The 12,842-nt window shown below is 40.3% G+C and overlaps 1 protein-coding gene across 2 annotated transcripts in view; it reads right to left on the reverse strand.

Annotated features, from left to right (window-relative positions):
• The window catches only part of SMPD3 (sphingomyelin phosphodiesterase 3), a 104,721-nt gene that overhangs the window by 23,634 nt on the left and 68,245 nt on the right, over positions 1-12,842 (reverse strand). For both annotated transcript variants that reach the window (XM_039558213.1, XM_039558214.1), the window contains one exon: positions 10,900-12,520. In XM_039558213.1, coding sequence (XP_039414147.1) covers positions 10,900-12,231 — 1,332 coding nt within the window. In that variant the 5' untranslated portion in view covers positions 12,232-12,520. The remainder of the gene's footprint in view (positions 1-10,899; positions 12,521-12,842) is intronic.

Consider the following 12,842-nt stretch of genomic DNA (forward strand, 5'->3'; position numbering starts at 1 on the left):
TTTTGTCAGCTTGGGTGGTTTTCTTGTTTTTCAGGTATTCAAGGACCATCTGATTCATTTTATAACTGAAAAGGTGGCTTTGCAGTAAGTGAATTTAGAAGTCATTTGTACTTAACAATGCCTTGTTAACTTTGAGGGTTTGTGCCAGCCAGGGGAGTAGGTAATGAACAACTGGCATTATTCTGTCCTCAGTCTGTTCAGTCCTTTTTTAGACAGTTTTACAAATAGTTATTGATGGTGTTCTTATTGCTGTTCTCATATAGCTAACCTGCTTCAGGGAGCCAGAGGGAGATAAGGAAAATACAGGCAATCACTGGTGCATCCACCCCCACAGGAGGAGATTCTCCTGAACTCACAAGATTGCAGCAGTCTCAGAGGATGGGCAGCTCTGCTGGATGGCTGTCAGGGACTGCTGCAGGAGCTGCACTGCACAGACCTCTCCCTCCTCCCTCAGGCTGCCTGAACATCTCATTGTCACTGCTGAATCATAAGCAGCTTTCTCTCCAACTCTTTTATGCAACATATGCCATTCCAGTAGAAAAGTGGAAACCAGTTTATTTCCTTTACTGTCTAGGACAGGCAGGTGTATGAACTGTATTTTCCAAACTTAGTAATTCAAAACCAGGGTTTCACTTCAACACAATCAAAAAAAATCCTAAACTATAAAAAGTCTCCACTTGTTTGCAAATGTGCAGTGTCTCCTGCAGCAGAGGACAAGTGTGGATGTCACACGCCTCTCAACGTCATCCTCCATAACCCTGGAAGGAAAATACTGCACATAAAGTGTTCTGCCTTTTAGCAGGAATGTGCTCCTTATAATCCCCTCATTGACTAAAGTAGATGGAATCATTTCAGTGTTTCTATTCAAAAAGCATAAAAGATTTAAGTCCAAAAGCTGAACATCCAAACATAAATTATAGCCCAATTGAGAAAAAGAAGTCAACTCAAACTGGCTTTAGAATTTCCTGTGCAGCCTTAATAGAGTGCCTGACAAGGCCTTGTACTCCTCAACCAACTTGTGTATAGGATCACGCTAATTTCCATTAATCATAAATAAATATGTATTGTTCAGTGTGCCTGTGTGCACAGATCTGTGCTGAAATGGACTTGGGATTTTTTGCTCTCAAAGAATGGCAAGAAATGGCCCAGGATAAAGCCTGGCTGTGCTGTATGGAGGGGGCTAAGCGCCACAAATGCCCACAGGGATGGTGCCCCAGGGCTCTGCTGGAACACACAGTCCCATGGGGAAAGGAGAGGGGCTTTCATAAACACCCTGCTAATTAAAAAAATAAAGCTCAAAAGCAAGAGCTGAAGACCTTAACATAATTAGAATTTCCTTGGAAAGTGCCAGTATGGAAGTGCATCCAAAGCAGCTCGTCTCCCAGATTTCACATTTCCTCCAGCTTTTTTAACTTCTAGGGGTTTGCAGTTTCTTTTGAGTGGCAGTACTGATGGAAACCACTAAACAGAATATATTTGGTGTATAATCATAATGGAGGCAAATATTTGTGACAACTCCTAGGAGAGTAAACAAATACCTTTGCAGCCTCCTAGTCAGTTCCCCAGCTACAATAGAGGCACTACTGTATTAAATATGATCTGAAGTAAAATTGTAAGAAAAATCTCTTTATTCAGTCTAATTTGGTATTTCTCAGATGGACAAGGACTGTGGGTTGTGCAGACAGGAAACCTACTTGACCTCTGAAATATTCCAAGCCCTATAATTCTGCATAAAAACATTCTTTTGTGTGGCCAAGTACTGTAGCTATTTCAGACTGTTGCATTTTCCAGGGTACATTAGATGGTGGTGTCTCGGCCGGGGCAGCGACGTGGCAGCGTCACAGGAAGATAACACTGAGCCTTCAGCTCAGCCTCCAACGTGGATCTTGGCAGGAAGGCTCTACTTCCACCAAACCAAGTCAGCACTTCACAAATATAATTTTAGCTGCTTAACACAGAAGAAACTTCTACAGTCACATATACAAAGAAAGTATATGTAAACAAATAAGCCAAAGTGGCTCTGTCACCATAAGCCTGACTTGAGTTCACCTCAGCTGCTCTACATTGGTAGCTGTGTGTCAATAACACATTTATGGAATCATCCTTCTGCAGGGACCTACTTCAGATACCGCTTTCTAAAAATCATCAGCCAGTCTCAGTTGTGCCACGAGCTGCTTTTCTGTGTGTATGGAAATGTACAGGAAGATAATATCTAAATATAAGGTCCCAATGTTTTAAAACTGGGTAATTGTTACAGGAGGAACAAGGTATGTGATAACCTGTTAAACTCTAGTGTTACCTAGAGGAAAATTAAAACTGAGAGAACCTATTTGTGGTTTAATAAGGTGTCCCAGTTATACAATTTTCACATAAAAAATTAGCATTTTTCAAAATTATGCTGAAATATGCAAGATAAATTCCAATTCTCACTACATTTGTAATAATCAAATTAGTGAAACATTGAGAAGCTAAGAGAGGATTCAGATCCCTATTACACCACTGACCGCTACATTTTGTTTGCTCTTGGGAGGGGGACATGAAAAGCTCATTACAGATGGGAAAGAGACTTTTTTCCTTAAGGGGGAAATCCTACTAAGGGTGTGTTTGGAATCCAAAATGCCAGTTTCTGCTGCTACATATTTATATTTGTCCCCTATCTGTAAATTAAATAAGTAAGTGCAAAACTGATCACTCTGAATTTTTGTTTTCCAAGTACTGGCTGTGTCAAGCACACAAAAGTACTTGACATCAAGTACTTTTTATTAAAAGATTTCATCTAAATGCCGTGGCACATTAGTGCAATCTGTTGGAGAGACCACACTGGGACTGTGCTGTGCTATGCAACAATGGGTATATTCCTAGAATTGTTTTGCAAAAGCTTGTCCTGTATGACTGAGGAGTGGTCTGTCCTCCACTGAGACTGGGATCAGGTAATAAACTGCTCATGAAAGAAATCAAGCCAACAAGGTTATGGCAGAAAGATTCTTGTTGACAGGGAAAAGAAAACTGATGGGTAGCAAGAGCTGAAATTTTAGAGCTACAGCAAGGGAAAATAACTTTAAATTCAATCACACTGCTTGCTATCATGGGAATTTCCTGAGCTAACTGAAATCTTGCACATCTCATGTTTCCCATATGGTAGCATAGTAAGTATACAAAGCTGCAAGCTTGACAAATACCTTGTCTCTTAAGAGTTTATATTTACACGCATCTGTTCCAGCAGTGCAAAACAATTTTATCACATCTGGATGTCAAGAAGCATCAACGGATACTTAAACAAAACCCATGGGAATGCTACCTTGAGACTGGGGCATTTCTTTACCACCTTGAAAAACAGCTTCAAACAGGTCATTGCTGTGTTAGTAAATCATCCAGTGCTGGGAAGGAAATGCTTTTAATGGTTAAAAATTTGAGTTGTGCATGAGAAATCTCACTTGATTAAAGAACCAGTCTAGAGTCTCAAATACTGACCAATAATATGTACACAAAGCCAAAATATTTGTTATGAGTAGAACTTAATCTTTAGTGACATTTTCTAGAGGCTTCATAGTGCCAGGAGGGAGCCATTCAAAAAAATCCAAAATAAAGTAGATAGTTTCTTAAGTGCGTACCCTCCAAAACAAAGGAGTTATTTACATAAAAGTCCAAGCATATACCACTGCCCCTCTCTGCAGGGGAAGCAAATCCTGGTATGAGAGCTAAAATTTTGGCATACTCCTGGAAGAAGTTCCTCACAAAGTCTGTCACCCCAGAATCTCTGTGTGGCCAATAAAGACAGATCTGGGAAAGGTAAATAACCTGCCTGTAACACTGAGACTCCTTCAGGCAGATGGGATCTCCACGGCCTAGCTTCAGCCAGTATAGTTTAATCGCATCTTGGGCTGTAAATGAGCAAAACCATCCGTTTCATCTGCTCAGATGACCATGAAGGTGTCAATTTCACCACTGAAATAAACATGAACCATAGTACTGCTCCCTGCATTGCTCTTCTGAAGAGGGTAAGTCACCAAAGTACAGAGATCTACAGGAAATTAATTCACAGTCATGACAGGAACCACACTAAAGATGGTCATATTATGAAGAAAAACTAACCAGGCTGAAAGCACCCCTGCATGATCTGAGGGAAAAAAACCCTCTCTCCCTAAAAACAAAACCATGAACATTGCATTTGTAAAGAACATCATCTGCACAGGGGCCTTGAGTAACTCTTTGTGTTGGAAGTAGAACACCCCAGACAGAGAGTAAGTGCAGGGCACAGAAACAGAATTTACAGTCGATGTGACAGTGACTTACTCCCACAGAAATATTCATCTTACCATATGTAGCCAATATTCTTTAAGTTCAGGGGAAGCTGCCTTAAAAAGAGCCTGAGATTCAACTGAATTACCGTGGATAAAGCAACTGCGCATGTGCAAGGAGTGGTATTTCCACACACACTCCGGGTTCAGGCCTCTGGGGTGGGTGCTCTGAGATGTGCTGGTAACAGGCTTTGCCCTCCCTGTTTCCACTGCACTGGGGATGCCATTATGTAATCCAATGTAATTATAATGAGCAAACAGTGAGGAAGAGAAGAGAAAGAAATGGAAAATACAGTTTGTTTTCTTTCCAGTACAACATTTGTGCAATCTTCCAAATTGTATCTACCGCTCCTGGACTTTTTTCCAATTTCAGCAAATTTCCAATACAAGCAGGAGAATCGGCATCAAGAAACTGACTGGAACAGTCAAACTCTGTGCCCAAGTCTTCATTCCTGTTACTGTTAAGAGAAGATGCCAAGGAGAACTTGCAGCTGCTCCCATTCCCACTTCAAACATTCCTGTCCCACAGAGATGACTTAGATTAGTCATAACTCCCAAGAAGGATGTATTTTTGGTTAGCTTAGACATGGTACAAAAAGATCTATCTTATTTTCAGTCCTTTAACAGCTCTGCCTTTTGCCTTCAGAAATATGTAGCAGCTCCTAAAGAAGACACATTAGTTAAATCCCTAATTTATTATTATAAACATGTTATTTAAGTATATTAAAGAAGTTAAAAATTTTATAGAAGTCAGCTCAAAATTGTCTGGTGCTCTGCAATTCTTTCTAGCTACATTTGCACTTGATTATTTCAGAATCCCATTTTTCCCACCTGCCACATGACAACAATTACTGTTCCATGACCTCAGAATGTGTTATCTGGCAAGGCTTCATTCAGCTTATATGTGAGGGAAAGTGGCTATAAACTGGTGCCACGAATGGAGGGCTCTTCCTTTTCTAAAGAGGATAAAGCCCACAACTCACATTTTCTCAAATCTGTATTTCATTCTGCACAACAGTTTTTATTTGTTCCCATTAATGAAGGGGGAAAGGACTGTGATTAATAACATTAATTATATCAAAGTGAAAGAACATGGTACAGTGCCATGGTAGGGTCTTTTTGTTCTTTTTTTAAAAAATTGGCAGTCAGTTTATTGGAATCCATCCAATTCCTGCATTAACATTTTACAGCAGAAACTCAGCACATGGAAAATGTTTAGGTTACCCTCCTGCCTTAAATGTCACAGCTTTAGAGTAATCTAAATAAATGCATGAGCAGCACTAGACATTTCTTTTATACATCTTGGGATAGCTGTAGATACTGGACAACTGATCAAGGATGAGAAAATCTAACCACTGAAAACTCTAGGTGTTCTTTTACTGGGGTCAGAAAGCAGCCATTCCCCTTTCCTGTGCACTCCTGAGGTCCAAAAGGTTCCCCTCAACACAGCGTGGAACTTCAGCAGCTGCCCCTTCAGTCCCAGCCGCAGCACACATGGGCTGGCTTGGGACAGCAAAGGCAGCTTTCATTACCCAAGCGAAATGCACCGGCATCAGAAATATCAAAATGGAGAATCACAGAGGTTAATTCAGGGAACCCTCATTTTCTCACACAAAGCAGGCTCCTCAAGAGGAGAGAACAGTAAAAATTGTGCTTCTAAGCAGTTTCACAATCAGAGCTGCTGTTCCTTCTACCATCTGTTACTACCATATCAGCTCTTTGGAAAACAAGTTGAGCTTTGCACACAAAGCAAAGGTTGCTAGGTTTCCTTTAAGCAATGAATAATAACACGTTCTCTGCACAATTACTGTGCTCCCTGAGAACAGCCTTCATTTTCAGAGAATTTGAAAAGTAAATCTGTTAATAACCTTAGGAATTAATATTAATTAAACACAAGTTCTTCCAGAAATTTAGCAAAATCCACAAGAAATTCTTTTTCCTTTTGGTTTTGAGGAACACTATTAACTGTTGAAACTTCCCACATCAGACTGTAGTTTTGCATTATGTTCGCATACTGTGTTTTAACTAAGAATTCTTATTTTTGCTAAAACTGACTCTCTTGGCAGATGCCAAAACCCAGAATAGCTTCCTACTAGGAACAGTAGGAAGAACAGCCTTCTACACAACATACTTTTGTATCTCCCAGTCCCATTGGGAGGAAGAAGCCTTCAAAACCTCTCTCTCAGTTAACAGCCATTTTGAGAAGGATGCCTCTTTCACTCACCTCCCTACTCTGTACATCTACATCTCTTGGATATCTCAGATTTACATTACAGTTACAACTATTACAATTTAAGGATAAGAGAGGCAAATTTTGTCAGCAGAAGTGAGTTTTTATTAGATGGCTACACCTGGGAAAACATGGACAAACTCACCAGGTCAAGTTAATGATGCTTTCCAGTTTTGTTGCATTACTGTCCAAAACTTACACAGCATCCATGGTAGAGCATAGCTAAGGCTCCACACTAAATCCTCTGTCTAAAGAAGGATGTTGACATTTTGACACCTTCTAGTAAATTACAGACAGGTGATGCATTACACAATTTCTGCTCAGCACTCATTGACACCTTCTAAACTTGATTTGACAATGTTGATTTGTAAAATCAACATCCAGTTTCTGAAAAGGATGCATATTTTATAACTCCCTTTAAATCCATCAAAACCACGGTGCATTAAGATTATGTGTGTGTCAAACCAGCAGCTGCAGAGGAGCTGAGGCCACTGCAATCTGCCCCACGTTACAGACAGACCTGTCCAAGCCAGCTCTTCAGAGCCAGTCACCAGCACAGCATCTGCACCAGTCCCACTTCCCACCTCTATCTGCAGCAGAGCAGCAGCAGAGACAATGGGAGTTATAAAACCTACAAAGAGACTCAAGGGCTCTTCTCTTTGGCGTTTTAAATTAATGTGAAATGCTACGCTAGAACAGAGAGTCACGGCAGAGTCTCCCAAGGGCCCAGACTGTCAAAGTATGAAAATGGATTGGATGATTTCTGTATTTGCTAACTTCTCCTCCGAGTCTTTAATGGCAACTAGGAACAATGGTTTAACACTTCAGACATGAAACTGTAACTTGGATGTGACATTTTCCCCCTTCATATATGCTGCTTTTTTCTGTGACTGTGTTTCTCTTATATGCCAATGAGACCCTCAGATTGGAGTTAGAAGCACTAGTAGAGTTTGAGGAGTTCCAAGTGCTAAATGCAAATTAATCCTCCAGCCTTGCAGAAAATGGACTTCACACAATAGCTCCTCACAACTACGTCATTCTCATGTCTTTATCCTGACCTGGAAAGCATCAGCATAAACAGATGGAAAAACCAGTCTGACCTCTGTCAGGAAAATGCCAGCAGTAGCACCTTTTGTGGGAGACAACCTTAGGAGGAGAACAGAGGCAGAGGTCTCCATATAGCTGTTATGCAGCATGAAACAGCATTAAAAGCCTCTGTAACTTCCAGCTTGGCTCCTTGGTTGTGACACCCTAGGTGTTAAGCCACAATCAAATCACTTTACCTTCCTGTACTTTAGTTTCCCCTTCTATTAAGCAGATATTGACCTTTCTTCATCATGCACTCTGAGATGTAGGAATGAAAAGCTGTAGGTAAGAGCTGATTGTTATTACAGCTACTAATAATAATAATCCTTGAGCTCTGTAAGTCTCTCAGGTAAAATAATTTTGTATGACTAAGCAAATCTCTCAAATCCTTCCAAATCTCTACCTGAACTTTACAATATAGATAGTGAAGACAGGGCAGGGAAGATGAGGGCAATAGAAAATCATTTCTTATTCACTGGAAACAGGACCCATTCAAAAGCAAAAAAACGTGCAAAACACTTGAACCAGGGCAGTAGGGATCTGTTTTGTGACAGAGTCCCCCTAAGCAGTTTTGTCATTTTCAAATTATTTCAACTTTCTTCAAATATTTAGTTCTGAGACCTTTAATTTATCTCCTTAACAGTTATATTTGTAGTAAGGAGACAATCATACTTATTAAACATTAATCAGATTCTTTCTCTGAACGTTCTTCTGAATTTAGAGCTGGGTCTTTCTTAAGGTTCAGAATAATTGGAATAAAGGATTCATCCTTCCCATGAGTGGAAACACTAACTGGCTTTATCCATATCTTCAAAACATGTGAGTCTTTTCCCCTCAACTGCTTTCCACAACTTTTGGCTTTTAATCAGCACAGAGAACAACTGCTCCTTTACTCAGATATGGAAGCTGTGTAAGGGGAACAGTCCTCATAAGAATCCTTCCAAAACAAAACTCAACTGATGCCTTTTCTACTTCAGAAATGGGAACGCTGCATTCCACAGGAATCAGGAACTTAAAAACCCAGGGTTTGCATAGGACAGAGACTCAGCTCCATGCCACTATGGAGTGGGAAGCAATTAGGACACTCTTGTTCTGCAAGGCTCTCTTGCTTTCTTCAAAACCAGAGAAACTCTAATGTAGGTCTGGCTGGTATTACACACATTCAAAATTCTGTAAGAGCCAGTAAAAGTCCCACCTGGAAGCAGGGAGATAGGCTGTCCATTGGGAATGGCAGAGTACTGGCCAGAACAACACCTGCCAACCAGAGCTCTGATCCCCTCTGCCAGCTTCCTGCTACCCCAGTGGAAGAGCTCAAGGCTTCTGAAGGTTAGTGCATTGATTCTCCCTGACTTCAAAAATAAACCAGGCTTTTATTTATTGTATGTAGTTTTTGTCTCTGGAGTCCACACCCACTGAGCTGCTGATTAAGCACCACATCAAGAAAAACAACCTCTAAACCTACCTTATTTCAAAGACAAAATTAAATAATTATTCCTACTTTATGTTGTTGCTGTCATCAAAGAAATGACCTATGTACAACTGGTCATTTAATGTACAATTAGGATAGAAAGTAAATTCATGTCAAGATAGACTTAACTCAGAATGAAAAATATTTTAGGTATGAAGAACCTACATCAGAATGACACAGACAGGAGGAAAAATATTCTTATGGCTGGGCAGAATTCTGTTATATTTAAAAGAATGGAGTCATCTTTGGAACTTCATAATAATTGGCCTCTATTCTCTGCTCAACTGTAACATTATTTAACAACTTGGATCCATAATTAAGTTCATCATCCCAGTGGAATCTTGAAAAGAGGTTTAATTTTCTGCAAGAGAAATGGAGACATTGCAGCCTGCCTAGCAGGGTGGCAAATCAATGACACAGCAATGGGCAGTTAAAAACAGATTGGTTTTAATCTCTTAATCCCCCATATATGCATATGTTCAAGGGTAGTCTTTGTGACCCCAGAAATATTTATACTGCACAACATCTATGTTCATTTTCTGCTTGCAGCAATTTATGATGAAAAAATAAATTGTTGCTGATTAGAAACACATAAGAGTGCAACATAGAGAGCTTAGACCCAGTTTTTGAAAACCTGTATTCAGATAGGGATTGGCTTTTCTCTATGTCAAACGTATATGAAATACTGAACTATTATCAGACCTAAAAATCTAATATTTGGGTGGGGTTTTTTTTTACACAAGCCACAATACCAAAAGTTTTTGCTTTGTTTAAAAACTACAGATGGGGTACAAAGCCTTCCACTGATCCTTATTCACAATCCATATCCTTAACGGCTCTTAATGCCTTTTGTTGAAGACTTGTGACTAGAAAGAACATATAATTTGAGCATCTGATGTACTTTGCCAATATTAGAAAAGATGTTCAGGTATTAGTTAGTCAAACCCATTCCAAACAGTGACAAAATCACAAAATCTGAAATTCAGTATTCTGGAGATTTTCAGATCTTTCTAGGTTTGGGTCTACAGACTTGGATCTCTGGCAAAATGTTTTGATTCTTGATTAAATTAGAAGAGCCCACGTTCCAGTTCAGAAAAAGCACAGCCAGATTCTCCCAAGAATCAAGCATAAACAGCTACTAGTCTTGGAAAAGCAAATCATTGCATGCAGACTTTCATTTCTGCTTTTCATGATTTACAGACATATAACCCCAGGCTTCCTGTTCTCTCTACCATTAGTTAAATTAAGTAAATTGTGTTAATGAAGCAAAAAAGCTCTGCACTCCCCAGTGTCCCAGGCACGTTTGTCTTGTTTACTCTTCTTCATATCTCTCCTTACTAATTCTTTTGCAAGCAAAAGAGCAGCGTAGCCATACATGTCACTGCAATTCTTTCAGTTTTATTATACTGACATTTAGACTTTTGATTGTCTTTTGATTGCCAGACAAACACACAACGAGCACAAGCTGGTTTCCAACAGTAATGCCCATTGTACTGTACTCACGTTATGAAGCTTAGAATCTACGCATTTTATTACAAAGATTTCTGTAAAGAAATTCATGAAAACCACTTCAAATTTTGAGTCTTGAAATTATACTCGAGTTCTGCCTCCAAAAGTCCATCATTATTTCACACACATCCATCATTTTAACACAGGCCACAAATCCATATATGGTTATATCAATAACCCATTAGGTTATACCAGGAAATCTCAATCTGAATATTGCCTCTTTGAGGTCTAAAGAAATGAGAAAACAATGTAACTTTATAACTTGTCACATGTACAGTCAATATTTACAGCTTCAAAAAGCCTCTTACCTTGAGAAACAAGGCTCCCTTGGAAGCCAAGGAGTCCATTCCTCTTCCATTGGGGTAACAGTGATAGGCAGCATCCATAACAGGATAGCGGCTGGCAAAAAGTAGACCACTGTTCACAAACTTAAAGCTACAGCAGCCATGGCAGCTGTAGACCCCAACATCATAGACAATGTATTCAAAATAGTGATGGAGCTGCTCTTTCAATTTCTCTGCAGCTCTTTTGTCAAACACTTCCTGCAAGCACAGAAAGTCCAGGTTGGCAGGGAAGAAAGCAGAGATCTCATGATCAAAGGTCTCATCTGTGTGTTTCTTTTTCCGCACTGAAGTCTTCTTCATGATTGAAGCTTTGTAGAGGAGCTTGTTGTTGACAGTGCTCTGGTCCACTGTACCATCTCCAACACGCACTTTGACTAGGGACTCTCGTGAGGCAGAGCAGCTATCTAAACTCCCAGAATCTCCTTCCTTCTGTTTGTGGTTTGGTGTTTTCGAGATCTCTGCATCACCTTCCAGTGAGGGCTCTGCTGGGCCGCTGGCACGAGCCTGGCCATTGATGGTGTCTGTTTCCGTGTCTGACATGTGGCCATTCTCCTCTCCATTGATACGGACAATGCAAGTGTTTTCTTCTCCCTCGTGTGGCTCTCCACTTCCGCCTTTATCTTCTCTGCTCTCCTCGCCGTTGTTTGAGCCACAATTGTCTCCTTTATACTCCATTGATGTTGTCCTTTTGATGCCAGCATTAACGGTACGGTTATCTCCAGCCTGGGGGGAGACCAGGCTGCTGAAACTCGCTGCACTGATGGAGGTGTTGGTAGGAGAATCTATGTATATTTTAATCTGTGGCCTGCTTGCCCCATTCCGGATCCTCCGGCCAATCTCTTTAGCCCTGGCCTGTGTGTTGAAAATGTTATTAAATCTTGCCAGAGAATCGGGCAGCAGACAAACATTGGCACTGCCAAAGCAGAAGCTTTTCCCACTCCCTGCAGCCTTCCATTCAGTGAGCAGTGTGGCTCCATTGGCATGGTTCTTGTCTTTCAGTCTGGAGTAGATATAGGGCCTTCTGGCTGACTGGAGCGGGGACCAGAGCAAGAAGCCAATCAGAGCAAAAGGAAGAGAGGCTACCAAGAGTGCCAAGTAGATGGGAGTGGTAATAATGATGCAGAGTGCATGAAAATAGCATGGGTCATCTGCTCTTTGACGTTTTTCATAGGTGGTTGGAACAAAAGAGCCCACGAGCCTGTCTGCTAGCCAGTAACATGGGAAAATCAGGCCCCAAGAAAAAGAATGCAGAACTGACAGAAAGCTGTTGGGAAATGGAGAAGTGTATAAAACCATTGCAACTCAGTTATGACAACACTTCAGGGCCTACTACATGATGTCACTCTGTCAAGCATCCATAAGAACACTGGGAGAGGGGTCAGGGAAGAAAGGTCCAGTCAGGAGTTTGTTTTTTTTCCAGTGAGAGTCAATAACAAAATTTTAAGAGCACCATTTCACTGTGTTGGAGTAAAAATGAAACAAGGCCACTGTTTTCGTCTGGCTTTTTGGCATCTGTATTTGTCAAAGGATGTCATTGTTCACTGGGGGCTGCCATAATGAAACTCTCCAGAGGCAAAACAGAAATCTGTAGAAACAAAAGACAAAACATATTGGAAGCTTAAGTAACACTTACTGGAAGTTTAAAGCAGATTGCGTTTTTCTCACAACAATTAAAGGCCTATTATATAATGTATTATATAATATATTATGTATATTATATAGATAATGTATATATATAGTGTATTTAGATGGAAATTGGAAAGATTGGATCAAGGGAGGATTTGGGGGTTTTTCGGTTTGTTTCAATTATTAGCTTAGCATAATTTTACCAATCTTATGCAACATGTTTGAGTTCAAAGAAATAAGGGACAAGTCAAGTGCCAAATAACAAATGTTCGGCATTTACT

This window comes from Corvus cornix, chromosome 11 (assembly GCF_000738735.6).
Source record: "Corvus cornix cornix isolate S_Up_H32 chromosome 11, ASM73873v5, whole genome shotgun sequence".
NCBI classification, from domain to species: Eukaryota; Metazoa; Chordata; class Aves; order Passeriformes; family Corvidae; genus Corvus; species Corvus cornix.